The 12,953-nt window shown below is 40.5% G+C and overlaps 1 protein-coding gene across 1 annotated transcript; it reads left to right on the top strand.

Annotated features, from left to right (window-relative positions):
* The first annotated feature begins 669 nt into the window (after positions 1–669).
* Positions 670–8,491, top strand: cldn10e (claudin 10e). The gene is made up of 6 exons (XM_026945452.3): positions 670–1,367; positions 1,529–1,690; positions 1,798–1,876; positions 2,067–2,177; positions 2,421–3,675; positions 8,033–8,491. Exons 1-5 carry the CDS (start codon positions 1,136–1,138, stop codon positions 2,584–2,586), a joined length of 750 nt encoding a protein of 249 aa, XP_026801253.1. The 5' UTR covers positions 670–1,135; the 3' UTR covers positions 2,587–3,675; positions 8,033–8,491.
* The last annotated feature ends 4,462 nt before the right edge of the window (positions 8,492–12,953 follow it).

The raw sequence follows: 12,953 nt of genomic DNA, 5'->3' as shown, positions 1-12,953 counted from the left end.
ATCTTGTTTAGTAGCTCTAGTTTTACGATATTTTCACACAAATTAAGATAAGCAAACTGTTTAAAAAGTAATTAATACACTGCTTGGAATAAGTGTTTTAATGCTTATTTTAAGACATTTTGTTCTTTTTCTAAAGCCTAGATATGTTTTCTTATTTCACGAAATCTTACCATGTGTAATTATCTTACTGCACTGGCAGATAGTTGGACTTGTTTCTAGTCTGTATCTTCTTAAATCATGCATTTGTTTCTTATATTTAGACGGTTATTTTTTGCAGTGTATGTTCTTGATGATGATGATATCAAATATTTTCATTCAACTTCATTCATTTAACATAAATAAATTCTTTAAAATAGATTAAAAACAATTTTTTCTTTAAAAGCCTGCAAGGGGAAAAATGCCTTTTAATTAAATATTTACTAATATATGTAAAATGTGTAAATGTAGTTATTTTGACATCGAACTATAATGCAAAATTAAAGACCAATTTCTTTAGTATTTTTTAAAAGTTCAATATTACAGTTTGCTTCGTGTTGGTTCTGGAATCTGGGTAATTTCTGCAGCGGTACGACTCTTAAAAGCACTTGTTTTCATGCTTATATTACTCCTGATTCAGAGCAGAACACCTCTGTGTTGATAGATTAAGTCACAATCATATCCCTTTTGACTCAGATAGGATTTTCTTCTCTTGATGCAGAAACTTTTCCTAAGACAGGTACGATGTGTTAGTGAAGCAGAAATTTGAGCTGCGTGTCTAGGTAAGCACTTTATAAGTTCTTTGTGCCTCACTTATCAGTCCAGCTCTGAGAATGGACACTAAGACTCGCTCACATTGACAACAAGAAGGACACATTGTCTCCTGAGGCAGTTCTCTTCTGTTGGTTTGCAGAAAAGCCAAAAAAAAAAAAAAAAAAAAAGGATTTAGATTAAGTGTGACAGTGTGAAGGGCAGACTAATTAAAAACTTCTAAAAGGACTAATTTTAGTAAAAGGCTAAAAACTAGACAGGGGCATGTGCAGTAAATTCAGACAAAATAGGTTTGAGAGAGAAAAAAGAGATTGCTAAAGAGGTACAGGCGAACAAGAAGAAACAAAGTTCTGAAATCGATATCTGACAGCAGAGTAGTGAACTGAATATGGAGGTCCGTGGAATGCAGATCTGGGGATTTTTTCTGACTGTACTAGGCTGGATTTTCATTGCTTGCTCCTTGGCCATGGAGGGCTGGAAGGTGGCCGCTGTTGGTGGCCAGGGTGGCAGCTCTGTCATCTACATTACTTGGTATTGGTCCAGTCTGTGGCGGACATGCTCCACTGCCTCTAATGCTGTCTCCAACTGCTATGACTTTCCCATGCTCTGGTCTGTGGAGAGTAAGTACAGACACTTGACTGTCTAATATCACTTAGACTAATTACTGCTGCTGTGGTGGGTGGTATGTACAGTATATTTCCCTGTGTATTGAAAACTTGCCAAATAATGATGTGTGCTGTAAGAAGAAAACTATTCAAGGTAATAAGTCTTATATGTCCAGATCATGTCCAGATTGTGAGGGCACTACTAATGGGTGGACTATCCATTGGCATGCTGGGGTTCATTCTGAGCCTGGTAGGGATGGAATGCACTTACATAGGGGGCAAAGAGAAGGAGAAGAACAGAGCCGTCTTCATTGGAAGCTTCTGTCATACTACCAGTGGTACTAAGATTCATTTTTTATTATTACACTTTTGAACCTGATAGTTAGTCCCTCACCAGTGCAATTAACCACTTTGTTCCTCTCTCTTTTCATCTCCCATTTTTAAGGTGTGTTAGCTGCAGCAGGGTATGCAGTCTATGCTCGCAACATTACAGCAGAATTCTTCAATCCTAGTTTTGAATTAAAGTAAGCACTCTATAGGCATCTGGGAAGTTCTGGGATTCTGCCTCTCTTAAATGATCAAATAATCAGGATTATCAGTGAAGTATTACTATGGTCCTTCAAACTTCTTTTTGTCTTGTAAATTGTGATATAGCATTAATTAACTGCGCTGGAGAACAACGTAGTTTTGTCTTGCATGTCTGTCTAATTTCAGGTTTGATCTGGGCACACCGTTATTTGTTGGATGGGCTGGATGTATATTTCAATTCAGTGGAGGGATCTTGTACATGGTTTCAGTTTATAAGCTCTGGTCTCTAGACAGGAGGTGAGTTTACGTTTAGATACTGTATTGCATTCTCTCCACTAACCAGAGAAGGAGGTTCTTACCGAACTGCTCAATTGTATTAAACTGCTTGGTTTAGCATTTTCCCTGCTCCAGCTTTTGAAGGGTTAATAATTATATGACAAATCATGTGTGCTAAAATAGGGAAATACTACAGGTACATATGTTTCTTGGTATTCATGCTATTCAGATTCTAATGATGCTTAATAAAAAGTATCTCTACAGGACAATTGACGATATAGTTCCTGATGAAGAAGCCATAGCCCTGCAATCCATTCCCTCTGAGCTTACCACCAGATCCAAAGGGTCCAGTGTGTCTGAGCTGTCCTTAAAGTCATCTTCCACTGTGTTCAGCGTCTCACATAAGTCTCACCATCTTTCCAAAGCCTGATGTTTTTCAAAACAGAAACATATTATGAGATCATGGGACTGTATGTGATTGGAACATTCTTGAGCTCTTTCAGGTTTTCTTGAACTTCTTGAAATTTTGGAACCTCTAAATCCTGCTCTTCAGGAACTCATTGGAAACTGGAAAATATGTGCATATGTCTCACACACACACACACACACCTTATAAAATGTTACATATGTAAAGGCCAGTGTGAAAGTTGAATAAAAAGAACAAAAATCAAACGAGTGCTGATTAATGAAGTGGAGGTTTGACGTTTGCCATTAAACCCAAACTGGTGAAGTAGCAGATTGTGGCAGTGAATGTGCTAAATTCTAAGATAGAACAGATATTTGTATGTATTTAGTATACTATAATTGTGTGTGTGTGTGTGTGTGTATGAGAGAGAGAGAGAGAGAGAGAGAGAGAGAGAAAGAGAGAGACGAACTGGGGGTATTCCACAAAGCGAGCTAACAGGCCAACATCCTGGCTCAATGCTCCAGCAGCAAAGCTCAGCTGCAACCTATTTCTGCTCACTCAAGCCAAAATCGGTCAATCGAAGCTTATGCATGTGCAGGTGATATACACCGATCAGCCTTAACATTAAAACCACCTGCCTAATACTGTGTGGGTGTGGCCAAAACATCTCTGAGCCATCAAGGCATGGACTCCATGGACTCAACTCATCAGCCCTAGCAATCAAGTGAAGATGGCAGTAAATGAGAGAGCCTGTTTATTTCCTCCACCTGAACACTGATTTATAATTAAATTGTACAATGAGTATAAAGGCATTATTGCAAATAAAAGCAACACCTTGGCAACTACCGAAGCTTGCAAAGCAGCATGGCAGAGAATATATGACAGAATAAATGTGTAAGAACATGTAATTAAAACAATTACATAAATAATATGAAAGAGAATTTAAATGGCTTCTATAGTCAAAATTAATATGCTTAATACATACTGTCGCTTTGTGGTTCAAGGCTTTGTGCATGAAGTTTGAATCCAAACAATTAACACGCAGCCTCTTTGTGGCAAAGAAGATCGTTGTGGAGCTGAATTGGAGGAGCCCAAGTCTGCAAGTAGAACCTGGTAGGTAAGCTGTCTTATAAATGCCATATAAAACGACATTTTAATGTGATGTTTTTGCTGGTATGCTTTAGTAAACTTTCTCACAATGTAAAAACTGCTTTGTTGATAAGAGCTGTTGCTTGTACCCAGCTAATAACGCAAACGTTAGCTAGCTAGTTAGCTAACTCACAAGAGCTATCACTCGTTCACAGTTTTCTCCGAATCTTGAAAAGTCTTATTAAATTTTAAAATAAATTTAAGGTCATAAATGTCCGAAATGTCTTATTTTTGCTAGCAGAAGTACTGAGTACTGATCCTGGCAGACCGTTATATTAACCTAAATTGTGCAGCTGTGAAAACACAAAGGTCACATCAGACTCAGTATCAGCCAATACTCAATATTAAAGGACTCAAACTGGATGGAGGGGCAGAAAAATGAATCAGTAAATTATCTGATTAATTTCTAAGATGATGCCTAAAGATTGAGTTAAAAAGAGTCATTGTGTATATTAAGCTAGTTCAGAACAGTGCGCTAACTAGCCTCACTGAGCACTTTATTAGGAACACCTGTACACCTACACATTCATGCAATTATTTAATCAGCCAATCACGTGGCAGCAGTGCAATGTATCTAATCATGCAGATACGGGCCAGCAGCTTCAGGTAATATACATCAACCATCAGAATGGGGGAAAAATGGTTTGAATATTTCTATAACTGCTGATCTCCTGGGATTTTTCACACACAACAGTCATTAAAGATTACTCAGAATGCAATAAATAAAAAAAAAAACAGTTCTGAAAAACATAGCCTGGTCTGATGAATCTCGGTTTCTGCTGAGGCGCACAGATGGCAGGGTCAGAATTTGGCACCAACAGCATGAATCCATGGATCCAACCTGCATTGTGTCATCAGTCCAGGCTGGTGGAGGTGGTATAGTGGTGTGGGGAATGTTTTCTTGGCACAGTTGAATGCCACAGCTTATTTGAGTATTGTTGCTAACCATGTGCATCCCTTAATGGCCATAATTTACCCATCTTCTAATGGCTACTTCCAGCATGACAATGCACCATGTCAGAAAGCAAAAGTTGTCTCAATCTGATTTCATAAACATGGCAATGAGTTCAATGTTCTTCTGTGGCCTTTCCAGTCACCGCATTTGAATCCAATAGAACACCTTTGGGGCATTGTAGAACGTTTGGAGAGCAAAGGGAGGCCCTACTCAGTATTAGTATGGTTATGTTGGCTTAAAAAGTGGAAAGAGAGAGTGGAAAACATGATAATATAAATGAAAATATAACAATCGGTTCCATTTTTTGTTTACTAAAGAAGAATTTAAACTGATTTTTGACACATCTACACTGACGAATCACTTCATCACATAATCCTTCAGTTTCACTATTCCCCTGCAAAAATCAAAACAAAAAATGCTCATATCTTATCATAATCTGAAAGGGATTGACCCAATATCTTTCTCTTCCTCTATTTATGCTTCTTCTATTCTTGACTCTGTTGAACTTTCTTGCCCCGCTGAGATCTTGTCCAGCTATAACTATTTCTCAGGCCAGCTGTCACCAAGACAAGGCTGGTTCCCTCCTCTCACGCCTCTCCCTCATTCACTCCTGAGCTTTGGAACATGAAAAAGATTGGGCAATGCCTTGAGCGTCTATATAGGAAAACTGGCCTAGCCTTACATTCTCTAGCTTATACTGAGCACCTGCTTAGATACAGAACTGCTCTAAATAGCACCTGATCAGCTTTAATTTTCCACTATCATCAGTAATGCCAGCTACAAGCCCAAAACACTTTTTGCTACTGTGTACAAACTCAAACTATTGGAAAGAGTCGTTGCCAGTCAGTTGTAGTAACACCTGTCTTCCAATCTCTATGACCCCTTTCAGTCAGGTTTCCGTCCTTGAGGTCTCCCAGTCAGGAAGTCCAACAGCCAGTTGCACAGCGAGGTGTTGAGTCCCAGCTGGACCAATTTGTGAATGAGCTGTTGAGGGATGATAGTGTTGAATGCTGAACTGAAATCTATGAACAGCATTCTAACGTATGAGTCTTTTTTGTCCAGATGTGTGAGGGCTGAGTGGAGAGCAGTGGCGATGGCGTCATCGGTTGAGCGGTTGGACCGATATGCAAACTGAAAGGGGTCAAGGGAGGGGGGGAGGAAAGACTTGATGTGGTGCATGACTAGTCGTTCAAAGCACTTCATTAGGATAGGAGTAAGTGCAACCGGATGGTAGTCATTGAAGCAGGAGGGTGACGACTTCTTCGGGACTGGAATGATGGTGGTGGCTTTGAAGCATGTGGGAACAACAGCCTGACTAAGTGAGATGTTAAATATGTCTGTGAAGACATCAGTGAGTTCTACTGCACAGTCTCTCAGTACACGACCAGGTATGTTGTCAGGACCCGGAGCTTTGCGTGCGTTGATCCTGCTGAGGGATCTCCTCACGCTGTGCGTGGACAATGTCATCACCTGGTCGCCAGGAGGAGGTGGAGTCTTCTGTGCAGTGGTGCTATTTTGTGCCTCAAAGCGAGCAAAGAAGGCGTTCAGCTCGTTCAGCAGGGAGATGGTGCTGTCACAGGTCTGGGGCGGGGGCTTGTAGTCCGTAATGGTCTGTATCCCTCGCCACAGGCTTCGAGTGTCTCTGCTGTCGCTAAAACAATGAACTATCCTCCTGGAGTACTGTCTCTTAGCCTCTCTGATGCCTCAGGACAGGTTGGCCCTAGCTGTCCTCAGTCCCTCCTCATCTCCAGATCTGAAGGCAGCGTTACGACATTCAGGAGTCTGTAGACTTTGCCTGTCAGCCACGGCTTCTGATTGGCCCGAACAGTGATGGTCTTGGTGACCGTTACATCTTCAATACACTTGGTGATGTAGGCAGTGACAGTCTCTGTGTACTCCTGGAGGTCAGTGGTGTTGTTGTATGTGGCAGCTTGCTTAAACATATTCCAGTCTGTGGTGCTGAAACAGTCTTGAAGAGCCTCTGAAGACCCCTCTGGCCACACCAGTATTTGTTTGCGAACTGGTTTGGCAACTTTAACAAGCGGTCTGTATGCAGGCATTAGCATGACAGTGATGTGGTCTGAGGCACCAAGGTGGGGGAGGGGAAGAGACTTGTAAGCTCCACTCTGGGTGGTGTAAACAAAGTCCAGTATGTTGTTTCCCCTAGTTGGAAAGTCTATGTGTTGATATATTTTATCGTATATATATATATCGGATATATATCGTGCAGAGTTCTACCGACGTCGAGCAGAAACTCACGACTGTATACACGCTTAAAGACAGACAGACGTGACGAATACTTACAATAACACTGCGACTTACAAGATAAAAAACACGAAAACACCGTACTGTCGGGAGAGAGAGAAGAAAGTGCATGCGCCACCATCTTGAAGGCGTTATACGCTAATTTTGAAAAAATCTGATTTCCGTGTAGATATTGACGGTATTCTTTTCAAACCCTCTCAGACTGTTAGGAACCTTGGTGTTGCCTGTGATCCCTTCCTCTCATTTGAACCACACATTAGCTCCATTGTTAAAACTACCTTTTATCATCTCCAAAACATGGCTCGCCTCCGTCACATTCTCAGTCTTAAAGATGCAGAAACTCTTGTCCAAGCGTTTATTGCGTCCCGTCTTGACTACTGCGATGCCCTTTTTATTGGACTTCCATTAAAGGCCATAACCAGTTTACAGTATATTCAAAATTCAGCAGCTAGAGTTCTCACCTTCTCCTCTAGGTCCACTCACATTACACCCATATTACATATTACATACACTGGCTACCTGTAGTTTCTAGGATTCAGTACAAAGTCCTTCTTCTGACCTCCATAGCCTTTCCCCCCTTATCTATCTGAGCTCCTTCATCCCTACATCCCAGTACAGACCCTCAGGTCCTCCGATTCAGACCTACTCATTGTGCACATTTCCGCTTCCCCGTGGTAGATCATTTGCCATCATGGCTCCAAAACTTTGGAATTCACTCCCACAGAACCTCCGAAATGTTACCTCTATCTCGACTTTCAAATCTTAAAACACATTTATTTCTTCAGTAGTTTCTCTCTTTTCCTAACAGTTGAAATATTTATATCATTGCTTTTTTGTTTGTTCTGCTCCTATGTCTATTAGTTTGGAATGTAAAGTGTCCTTGAGCTGTGGAAAGGTGCTATATAAATAAAACGTATTATTATTATTAAGCCAATATTATCTAACAATAAAAATAGACTATGGTAATGTTGTTATTTAATTTCACCTGTGATAAAACTGCACTTCCCTAATTGACATTTAGGTCTTTTAGCTGTATTAGATGCATTGCTATTCAATTCTAAAGTAACAACCATTGTTGTTTTTTTTTTTTTGCAATTGCAGATACTGTTCTAGCACAGTTTCCTGGGACCTCTCCATCAGATATCAGGACTATCCTTAGAAGAAAGGGCAACAATGAGAGCTATTCAAAGAGAGGTCAAGAAAGTGTTCAAGTTTACCAAAAGACTATTGCTGGTGACAAAACCAGTTGAGAGACAGAGAGGGACCTATTGAGTAACTTACTACAAGACTGACAGATAGAGGGAATAATAGATGGATAGAGGATAACAGATGGGAATAACAGACTGACAGATGGGGCTAAATGACAGATAAATGGGATAACAGAAAGACGGGGTAAATGATAGAGATAACAGACAGATGGGCTGACTGACAAAGGAGATAACATACAGTGAAAATGTAACAATAGTTATATATTTTCTTTTACAATATCTTTTTGATTTATTGAGGCTTTTAGTTACTTTGTTCAATGACTCAGGTTGAGTGAATTCATTTAAATAAACTTCGTGGACATTCATCCAGCTTTTGACTTCTTATTTCTTTACAAAACGTAGCCTATATGTGTTTAGGTGTTTGTTGCAAGTTAGTGTATCAAATATATATATTAGTTCACCCAAGACCATATTTTAAAAAATATATTTTAAGTGTAGTAGAATTTGTGTCTTAGTAATGCATGCTTAAGTAAAATTAATTGCAGCTTAAGTTGTTCCAGAAAAGCACACTTGGACATTACTTAAGTAATGGTACCGGTAATGATTTAAATGTAATTTAAATGTTATTTCAATTGAATGCATACTTAAGTATGCATTTTATGAAAGTACACTTAAATGCATTTTATATTTATTACATATATTTAGTGATATTGAAATATAATTTAAAATGCACTTAATTGTATTTTAGTTGCAGTATATCTTAAAGTAGTGTGCAATATGGGCAAAAGTGCAGTCAGTAGAACATTTATAATATACTGCATGCATCTACTTGAATGCAACTTCAGTTGTACAATAAAAGCACTCTAAAGTACAACTAAATGCATTTAAGATATATTTAAATATAAAATAATCACAATTTAAGTTATAATTTAAGTTGTCATAAGTTGTTCCAAAAAAAAAAAACATTTAGTATGCATTAAAGTATGTATTACTTTTTAAAAGTACACTTAAATACACTTTTTAAAAGGATACTTAAATACACTTTTGTTTTACAAGGGTTGGCAAGACCTAAAGAATAGGAGGAAAGTGGAATCATGTTTCTATGACATTGTGTTGCGAAGCTATTATTGTAAACATATGTCCAAATTTGCCCTATTGGTGGTGCTAGAATGCTTGAGGTGTATACACCAAAATTGCACTTTCACCAAATGTGCATTTGCCAATACCCCACAGTGAATCAGGCTTTGGTGGATTTATATCTGATTAGAATCCGATTCCACCAAGGCCTGATATGTGAACACTTGAATAATCACTGGTATGTGATATGTTCTGGCTCAGCCAAGGGAGGCCAGAGGTGCATCAGGGATCCCGATCAGTGTCCCCACTTCCAGAAGGGAACACTAGTCCTGAAAATGCACGGCTTATCTACAGTGCCAGTAAAACTGCCTGGGCCTGGCCATGGGCCTCATGGGCACAGGAGGTTCTGCCTGTGAGGAGAAAGCAGGGGGAGATATAGGGCAGGAAGAAGAGGAAGGGAAGGAAAAGCAGGTTGAAAGCAAGTTGAAAGCTGGGGTGCTGGTTTTGGGGCCCTGGCAAATAAATCCTGGAGAGCTGGAACTGGATAGGGAGAAATGAGAGGGAAAAGAGCCACCTGACCCAGGGGACACCACCGGTGGCCCTCTGCCAGTTGGATGGCTTCATCCAGAGATGCCAGCCAGTGACACTGGACTCACTCTGTTCTTCCGGCCGGGAGTTGAGCGATGAACTGCTCCAGCACCACCAGCTTGGGGATGTCCCAGAGTCCTGCTCCTCTGCCACCAGCCACTGACAGGAGTACAAAAGCTGCTACAAGAAGATGAATGGGTGGCCGAACTCCATGAGTTTCAAGGTCTGGAAGCATCAGCAATGTTCTGCCAGAGACCAGTCAACCTGCTGCAGCACTGCCTTCTTCAAGCTTGGTTACTCCTGCTGAATCCTTGACACCATGTGCTTTGGTGGCAAGTGGGTGGCAAACTGGGCTTCCCTCTGACAACAAGGGGAGGAGTCACAAAACCCACTCATCCTCTGGCCACCCCCATACAGCTGTTGCATGCTCAAAGAGCTCCATGAAGGCCTCCAGATCATCGGAGAAGGACATCTTTGTGAGAGTCATGTGCAGGCTGGCTGAAGTGGCTGCAGTTGGGGGAGCTGCAGCTGGAGGTACAGTAGGTTTGGGCAATTTCTTCTGAGACTGCTGTGAATGTGGGCAGCAACCAGATATGACATCATGTACCAAGGATTTGGGTTTTTTTATCCACATATCATGGATTCCGACATGCTTCTCTTTTGAAGTTGATTCTATATTCTTATAAAGCTGTGTTGTATAAAACGGGGTAGTGTGACACAGCTATAATCAGTGCCTCCTCCATCTTGGATTTTCTGTTGATCTTCTATTGGTCATGTGTCTTCATGTGATATGAATTTGCTGGTCAGATTTCACCAAACTTGGACTTTGGAACGCAGGCAAAGTTTTTGTTTTCTTTTATTGAGGCCGTGATGCTGAATGAGATGAAGCATGTAAAATGTAAAAAGGAGTGGACCAAGAACAGAACCTTGACAAACAGGCATGGAAAAGTATTTGTAATTTAATTTTAGTAAAATGTTGCCAACCTGTGAGATATAAGGTAAACTGCTTAAATCAAGAAGCATAAGAATACTGAGAAACCTAGAATCTGCAGCCAAAAGGAAATCATTCCCAGCTCTGACGAGCACGGGTTCAGTGCTCTGGAATGGCTTGAATCCAGATCGGAAGGGCTCAAACAGATTATTTAAGGTAAGATCTGTCTGAACCTGGGATTCAACCACACTTTTCATTAGTTTCTCATAAAAGTGAGATTAGATATTGGCCTATAGTTGATTTGCTCTGTTGATCCTAGACCTGGCTTTTTCAAAATGGGGGTAACAGCTGCCATTTTTAGATCTGCTGGCACAATTCCCGGAGCTAAGCTACTGTTTAGTAAGCAAGAAACAGGGACTGCAATATCTGACAGACAGTGAGAAGTGATGATGTATTAGCTTTCATGAGTAACTAGAAAAGAAGTGTGGGAAGGTAGGTGTTTGTAGATAGAGTCAATTTTATCTTGAAAGAAGTGTGGAAATGAGTTGCACAGTTCCACAGAGCCAGACGCAACAGCTACAGGAAAGAGGTGAGTTATTTTATTAATGGTAGTGAAGAGTTCTTGTGCTGTGCGCTATTGCTAATGAGGTAGTCGTAGGAAAAGTGAGCTGCATTAAGTGCAACACGGTATCTTAATAAATGGTCACTGTAGGCTAATACCATGGTTAGGAATAATTTTACCCAGAGGTAGTATATACAGAGAAAAATGCAGTGAGCCTAAAACAGAACCTTGTGGAACACCAGTCAAATAAGACCTGAGCCAGGAGTGTGTCGTTCCCTTAACTCCAAAAACATTTTTTTGTCTAATAAGGAGAATAATATGATCAATGGTTTTAAAAGCTGCATTAAGGTCAAGCAACACAAGCAAGGAGACACAATTCTGATCAGAGGCCAGTAATAGGCCATTTACCACTTTAACCCGCGCTGTCTCAGTGCTACGATGAGGCCTAAATCCTGACTGATAGATTTCATAAATGTTATTCTCATGTAGGTATAAACTGCTGTGCTACATTTTCTAGGATCTTGGAGATAAAGGGGAGCTTTGATATTGGCCTATAGTTGGACAGTTGACAGGGGTTGAGGTGACATTTTTTAATCAGGAGTTTGATAACTGCTAATTTAAAGGATTTAGGTACATGACCAGTGCTCAGGGAAGAATTGATTATTTGTAATAGAGGTTTGATTGCTTCCGGTAGTATCTGTTTGAACAAAAGTTTAGGTAAGGGATCTAGAACACAAGTTGAGGATTTTGATGAGGAAATTAGGTTAATTAGTTCAGTGTGCCAGGGAACACGACAGTGTGCTCCCAGTGCCGGCCCCAAGCCCGGCTAAAAATTGGGGAGGGTTTTGTCAGGAGGGACATCCAACGTAAAATAAAAACCCCCTTTACTGAGAATATTGATATGAAGCTTCCAGCCACTTCCCGATTAAAACTCTTGGAAAAGCTCATAGACATATCATCTATAATGGCAGTCTGAGAGCTCATTTTCTAGAAGTCCTGTTGGAAGATTCTGGTGCCGTATGTATAAAGCCGCTCAGAGTAAAATTTTTGTCTTAAGTGTCAAAGTTCTAAGAATGACATAATTTTACTCTTATTCCTAGACTTAAGAATAAGTGTGATTCATAAAGGTTCCTAAGTGCTAAGACTAGGTCTCAGCTCCTAAATTATTTAAGAGAGCTGGAGAGGTCTCTTAACTTAGTTAGGAGTAACAACATGGCAGCAGAGAGGCGGAGACCGCGCACTTTCCAACAACGAAAGAATGTGTTGGAATTATATGATGACAGGGAGTTGATAAAACGATACAGGCTTGATCGTCAAGGTATTCTTTTTAATAACTTCTCCCACGCTACGAAACAATGCAGCTGCAGAAATGAAAGTCATAATGACTCTGCGTTTTTTGGTGACTGGAAAAATGCAGCAATGCACCGGTGATGACTTGGGCCCATCACAGTCCACAGTCAGCAGGAGCTTAAATAGTACTATTATGGCACTAACCACACCAAATATAGTAAGGCAGTTCATTGGCTTCCCAACTGACCCTCAAACTATAGAGCAAATGTAAGCGGCTTTTATGCGGATTGCGAGCTTCCCTGGAGTTGTTGGAGCCATCGACGGCACTCAGGTTCGCATCATTGCTCCAACAGTAAATGAGGAGAC

The sequence above is a fragment of the Pangasianodon hypophthalmus genome, chromosome 2 (genome assembly GCF_027358585.1).
Source record: "Pangasianodon hypophthalmus isolate fPanHyp1 chromosome 2, fPanHyp1.pri, whole genome shotgun sequence".
In the NCBI taxonomy this organism is placed as follows: domain Eukaryota; kingdom Metazoa; phylum Chordata; class Actinopteri; order Siluriformes; family Pangasiidae; genus Pangasianodon; species Pangasianodon hypophthalmus.
This window is presented reverse-complemented; position numbering and strand designations above follow the sequence as displayed.

Bases quoted from the DNA above. Each gene is read 5' to 3' on its own strand.
- cldn10e (XM_026945452.3), top strand. From the start codon at position 1,136: ATGGAGGTCCGTGGAATGCAGATCTGGGGATTTTTTCTGACTGTACTA. The intron at 1,368-1,528 runs GTAAGTACAGAC...TTATATGTCCAG, and splicing joins CATGCTCTGGTCTGTGGAGA to ATCATGTCCAGATTGTGAGG. The intron at 1,877-2,066 runs GTAAGCACTCTA...GTCTAATTTCAG, and splicing joins AATCCTAGTTTTGAATTAAA to GTTTGATCTGGGCACACCGT.